General features: G+C 50.6%; 1 protein-coding gene across 3 annotated transcripts in view; it reads left to right on the forward strand.

Moving 5' to 3' along the window:
• Positions 1-6421, forward strand: part of LOC115830377 (solute carrier family 13 member 5) — a 28562-nt gene extending 22141 nt beyond the window's left edge. For 2 of the 3 annotated variants that reach the window (XM_030800128.1, XM_030800129.1), the window contains exons 10-12: positions 129-290; positions 3463-3600; positions 4793-6421. In XM_030800128.1, the coding sequence (XP_030655988.1) occupies positions 129-290; positions 3463-3600; positions 4793-4924 (432 nt within the window). In that variant the 3' untranslated portion in view covers positions 4925-6421. The remainder of the gene's footprint in view (positions 1-128; positions 291-3462; positions 3601-4792) is intronic. The other variant, XM_030800130.1, reaches the window with a different exon arrangement.
• The last annotated feature ends 221 nt before the right edge of the window (positions 6422-6642 follow it).

A 6642-nucleotide genomic window follows, 5' to 3' on the forward strand; every position in this document is an offset into this window, starting at 1 on the left:
ATGGATGAGGTCACCTATGAGGTGTAGAGAGAGAGGGTCGGGAGGGGAGGATGGGCCAAGTTTGCGCTGGCCCTGAAGGAACTGCAAGCTGGGAGCCCTGAGATGACTGCCTTCCTGGTGCTTCCCAGGCCTCGGGGCTGTCCGTGTGGATGGGGAAGCAGATGGAGCCCTTGCACGCAGTGCCCCCGGCAGCCATCACCTTGATCTTGTCCTTGCTTGTTGCCGTGTTCACTGAGTGCACAAGCAACGTGGCCACCACCACCTTGTTCCTGCCCATCTTTGCCTCCATGGTAAGTAACCTGATGGTGGGGAGGGGCCCTTCCATTTCACAGGAACACATGGCCATGTTGTGGGTCCCTGACGAGGCAGCGATATCCAGGCCAGAGTCAGACCAGGCTTTGGAGACCTGGGTCTGACTGTGGCGTGGATTTGTGGACCCCGGATGCCTCTGCCCCTGAGGCCTCCGCTGCTTTGCCACTCCTCTTTGTACCCCTCATGCTGACCAAAGCACCAACCATGGACCAAGTGCTCAAGTGTATTTTATAAATCTAATTGGATTATTTTTCAAGCTGGTGAGACAGGACTTGGGCTAAGGAGGAGCAGGCCAGTGCCGTGGTCGCTGAGCATGTAGCACAGGTGTGCAGGAGGACCGCAGACCAGGAGCACCACTGGCTGGAAACCCCAGGAAGAGGCCTTGGAGGAGTGGGGCCTTGGGAGTAGGTAGGAAGGGAGAGAGAATTCTGGGAAGATGGAGCAGCGCAAGTAAAGGCAATGGTGCACATGACTGAGGAGTCCTGGAAGCCTTGCTTGGTGAGCACAGGGATAAAGGATCCCGGGGAGTTGAGAGAGGTAGCTGTTGTTTGTGGGAAAAGCTGCTGAGTGCCAGGCTAAAGCATTCTTTTCTATGGACAAGCATATTTTTGAGATGGGATTGAGAAGAAAGCAGAGCTTATAGGAAAATCAGTGGCTATGGTTTTTCTTTTTCTTTTTTTTTTTTTTTTGCATTTCCTTGTGTCATCCATTGCAAAGATGTACCAGCTTCAGGGTTGTATGGAAAGATCCCTGGTCTCGCAGTCAGAAGACCCGAATTCAAGATGAGGGATCTCTGAACATGGCCCTTCAGTTCTTTCCTCCGAGAGCTGTGCTGATGGCCAAATAAGATGAGGGCTATGAAAAGCCTCTGTAGACTGCAAAATGAGCATGGGAGAGGCTGTCATTATTCTGGAATTGGGAGACAGATTTACAGAGGGCCTGAACACTGGATTGAAGGTGGTGAATTTCCATTCGGCTGCCTGGGCGTCTTCATGTATAAAAAGCAAACCTAAGTGGTTTTTTCTCTTCCAAGTGAAGATGAAAGTGTTAAACATAGCAAGGAGGTGAAAGTGTTCAAAATAGCAAAGTGGCCTGTCTCCTCTTCTCCTAAGCAGACTGTCCAAATAGACGCCCAGTAGGAGGAGCACCTTTTGATACTGGGCACGTGGTGGTGATGCTTCCTCTCTCCTGGCACAGGCCCTGGCTTTGTCATCTCCAGCCCTAACTGGGAGCACCGAGGGTCCCAACCAGGAAAATGCAAGCCCTAACGGGCTCTTTGAAAACAAGCTTTTCTAGAACCAGGAACCCCAAGTAAAATATACCCCCCGTTATCTCCAAGGCCCATCACACTCTTGTCTCATGCCCACCTGTGTGAAAGGAAAAGGTGATGGTCATTGAGCTGGGCTGCAGAGGAGTGTGAGGTGCAGACACCTTGAGGTACCCACAGCCAGGAAAATGAGGCTGGTGGGGGAGAGGCGCCAGGGAAGAGCTGGGACCCTGCCTGGGACCCCTCGGTGATTCCCTGGGGGCGTGGGACTTGGTGCAGTCATTTCAGAGGGCTGTTTACCAACAGGAACCATAACATTAAACCTGCCCAGACCCCTTAACTCAGCAATTTGGTGTCTGGGAATATATCTTAGGAAAATAATCAGAGATGCCTACCAACATATGTTATGATGATGTATGGCAGAATTATTATACAAATATGTCCATACTAACAGGGGGTTTGCTGAAATAAATTATCATATATTTGTATAATGTAACACTATCAGGCCATTAAAAATCACAGTTTCAAAGAGTAATAAAATGGGAACATGCTCATAGTATAGTTTTTTTTAAATTGCAGATGGTATATGGCTAAAAATGTCTAATAATGCAAAGATGTATACAGACCTTAATCCTCTAGCCTCCTCCCTAGAGATGACCTCTGTTATTAATTTCTCAGGTATCTTTCTGGATATTTTACACACAGACACACACACACACACACAAATTCTTTTTAAATAAAGGGTATCATTCTATAGTCATTACGCATCTTAATTTTTTTTTTTTGAGACAGAGTTTCACTCTTGTCACCCAGGCTGGAGTGCAGTGGTGTGATCTCGGCTCACTGCAAACCCCGCCTCCCGGGTTCAAGTGATTCTCCTGCCTCAGCCTCCCGAGTAGCTGGGATTACAGGTGACCGCCACCTTGCCCAGCTAATTTTTGTAGTTTTAGTAGAGATGGGGTTTCACCACATTGGTCAGGCTGGTCTCGAACTCCTGACCTCAGGTCATCCGCCTGCCTCGGCCTCCCAAAGTGCTGGGATTACAGGTGTGAGCCACTGCGCCTGGCCATACATCCTAATTTTAAAAAAATCCAACCGTAGGTCTTGGAGATCTTTCCTTATTAGCACAAAAAATCAATCCAATTCTTTACAGCTGTATATTATTCCATCATTTGTATGTATCATATTTAACCATCCTGCTATTAATGACCATTGAATTGGCTTCCTGTATTTTGCCATTACATTGTTGCAACAAACATGCTTGCATGTGTCTGCCCTCATGCACATGTAAATCTGCATGATACATGATTGATTTGATAGATTTTAGGAATGACATCATTCATTCATGCACTCAGCAAATAGTTCATGAGTGCCTACTCTCTGATAGGTGCTGTTAGATGTGGCTAAATTTTAAAGTGTAGAATTTAAAAGGTGGCTACCAAATTCCGTGTGCAAAATGACCCCACGCGTGTATAAAGACACACACATCCACAGATTTATATGCAGGAGAGAAGATGTGGTCCCTGGCCTCTAGGCTCTCTCAGTCTGTGGCAGGACAGACAGACATGTGCACGTGGCACTGTGAGGTTGAGCACAGTCTAAAGTACTCAGCATGGTCTCTGGCACATAGTAGGTGCCCAGGAAATATATGTTGAATGAATTGAGGGGGTAAGGCCTTCCAGGGCAGGTAGCCTCTGAGCTCAGCCTTCAGTGTTCCGTAGGTGGAATTATCTGCCAGAGACGTGGCAAAAGGGAGAGGAACCAAGACAGAGGCACAGAGGTTCAAACGTACCCGGCACATTCAGAGAATCCTTGTCAGAATCACGTCCCCAAGAGCTTCTGTGTTCTGTATGGTGATGTTGCAGTGCTGTGTTTTTCCGCAGTCTCGCTCCATCGGCCTTAATCCGCTGTACGTCATGCTGCCCTGTACCCTGAGTGCCTCCTTTGCCTTCATGTTGCCTGTGGCCACCCCTCCGAATGCCATCGTGTTCACCTACGGGCACCTCAAGGTTGCTGACATGGTAACACAGCTGTTTTTATTTACTCCCGTCGGACTATAATGCTGTTGTCGTAAGGGAGCCCCATTTGTGAATGACAGAGTTTCAAAACGATGTCATATGACTTGGGAATACCACGGAACATCCAGCCCCGTGGCCATTGTTGACATTTATAATGCAGCTTTTCTTCTTTTTTTAGGATGATCTCAAACCTCACACACTGTTCTTTCTCAGAGGTGGGTTATAGACTCTCCCACCTGGAGAAGCCTGTGCAGGCACCAGGGGAGTCCTTGGAAGGGGTGAAGGTGGGGCTGAGGGACTCACATGGCCAAGGATGAACTTGACAAATTAGCAAGAACCATGAAGATAGGCAGGGCAGGCTTAGGCAGCAGGGGGATGCTAATGACAGTCACAGAGATTCGTAGGGGTGTCTGAAGAGGTAGAAGCAGGGAGAGGAGGAGGGAGACCACTGCCTGGGAGTAGACGATGCCTTGGAAACAAATGTAGTCAGAGGAAGAACTCTTCATTGGCTCTGTCACCTTTGCTGGGAGAAGGGCAGCTTTGCAGCTCTGGGCTGGGAAAGGGGCAAGTGTGTGAGCCCAGGAGGCCAGAAATGTACCTGGGACCAATCGGGTGTTCGTTATCTCAGAGCCTCTGCTGGGTATCTCGGGGACTCCATGGAGCATTTTCATAAAAAGGGTGGGTCCCAGAAACCATGGACTGCAAACTTGATTTCAGTCCCCAGTAAAATATCTACAACAGGCTAGTGAAGCAATGGTTAGTGACCATGAGGGAAGATTGCAGAGCAGGCATCAGAAAGAGCCTGAGGAGGTCCACAGGGAAGCTGGCACATCCTTGTAGGATGGTTAAGGCACTGGGGTGAGCAATGAACCTGGGCTCACACACTGGGCTGTGTCACCGTTTCCCTGAATGGCCTAAGCTGTTGCCTCCTGTCACCTCTCTGAGGTCATTTTCCAAATGCTCACAGGCATAGAGAACCCATCCGTTCTGCCTGCTTCCCAGGGATGCCTTGAGCACTGAGGATACCTGGGGGACATGAAGTCACGCTGTCCTGGGGTTGGGGACACCCCAGCCAGGGACAGAGCATGGCACAGGGACATCGAGGCCCAGTGAGCCAACCCTTTGTCCTCATCTCTGAGAGCGCTAGTTCCCAGCAGGCCTCAGGGTGCTGACTCTGATACTTTCTCTTTTCCAGGTGAAAACAGGAGTCATAATGAACATAATTGGCGTCTTCTGTGTGTTTTTGGCTGTCAACACCTGGGGACGGGCCATATTTGACTTGGATCATTTCCCTGACTGGGCTAATGTGACACATATTGAGACTTAAGAAGAGCCACAAGACCATGCACACAGCCCTTACCCTCCTCAGGACTACCGAACCTTCTGGCACACCTTGTAGAGAGTTTTGGGGTTCACACCCCAAAATGACCCAACGATGCCCACACACCACCAAAACTCAGCCAATGGGCCATCTCTTCCTCCAGGCCCAGATGCAGAGATGGTCATGGGCAGCTGGAGGGCAGGCTCGAAAATGAAGGGAACCCCTCAGTGGGCTGCTGGACCCATCTTTCCCAAGCCTTGCCATTATCTCTGTGAGGGAGGCCAGGTAGCCGAGGGATCGGGATGCAGGCTCCGGTACCCGCTCTGCCTCAGGCATCCCCCACACAGGGCTCTGGTTTTCACTCGCTTCGTCCTAGGTAGTTTAAATGGGAATCAGATCCCCTGGCTGACAGCTAAGACAACCACCTACCAGTGCCCATGTCCCTTCCAGCTCACCTTGAGCAGCCTCAGATCATCTCTGTCACTCTGGAAGGGACACCCCAGCCGGGGATGGAATGCCTGGTCTTGAGCAGCGTCCCACTGCTGGAGTGAGAGTGGGAATCAGAGCCTCCTGAAGCCTCTGGGAACTCCTCCTGTGGCCACCACCAAAGGATGAGGAATCTGAGTTGCCAACTCCAGGATGACACCTGGCTTCCCACCCACAGTGCACCACAGGCCGACCTACTCCCTTCATCACTTTGTTCTGTTTTAATCGACTGGCCCCCTGTCCCACCTCTCCAGTGAGCCTCCTTTAACTCCTTGGTCCCCTGTTTTCTGGGCCAACATTTACCAAGACGCCCTGGCCGGCACCCTCTGGGGTCCCCCTTTTCTCCCAGGCAAGTCATCTTTTCTGGGAGATGCTTCCCCTGCCATCCCCAAATAGCTAGGATCACATTCCACACTCCAAGTATGGGCGGTGATGGCGCTCTGGGGGCCACAGTGGGCCGTCTAGGTCCTCCCTCGCCTGAGGCTCAGAGTGGACACAGCTGTTAACTTCCACTGGCTATGCCACTTCAGAGTCTTTCATGCCAGCGTTTGGGCTCCTCTGGGGAAAATCTTCCCTGCGTTGACTGGCCTTCACAGCCATGGCTGGTGACAACAGAGGATCGTTGAGAATGAGCAGTGCTTGGTGATCTCTCAGCAAACAACCCCTGCCTGTGGGCCAATCTACTTGAGGTTACTCAGACAAAGACCCCAAAGTGGGGCAACAACTCCAGAGTGGCTGTGGGAATCTTCAGAACCCCCCTGTAAGAGACAGACATGAGAGACAAGCATCTTCTTTCCCCCACAAGTCCATTTTATTTCCTTCTTGTGCTGCTCTGGAAGAGAGGCAGTAGCAAAGAGATGAGCTCCTGGGTGGCATTTTCCAGGGCAGGAGAAAGTATGAGAGCCTCAGGAAACCCCATCAAGGACCGAGTGTATGTGTCTGGTTCCTTGGGTGGGGGGATTCCTGACCACACTGTCCAGCTCTTGCTCTCATTAAATTCTCTGTCTCCCATGGAAAGCTCCACTGTGCTGCTGACTTGTCTCTGGTTTTCTGCAGTATGGGGAGCCCAGGGAGGCGGATGAATGAACAGTTACGCCCTGCCCACCTACTGGGTGCCGGGCCTTCCTGTCCCTGTTGCATCCACTAGTTATCTCGTTCGATCTTTGCAGCAACCCTGTGAGATAGCAAGGAGTTATTATCCTCCTTTGTCTTTCAAAAAAAAGTGAGGCTCAGAGAGG

Source organism: Nomascus leucogenys, chromosome 19, assembly GCF_006542625.1.
Source record: "Nomascus leucogenys isolate Asia chromosome 19, Asia_NLE_v1, whole genome shotgun sequence".
NCBI lineage: Eukaryota > Metazoa > Chordata > Mammalia > Primates > Hylobatidae > Nomascus > Nomascus leucogenys.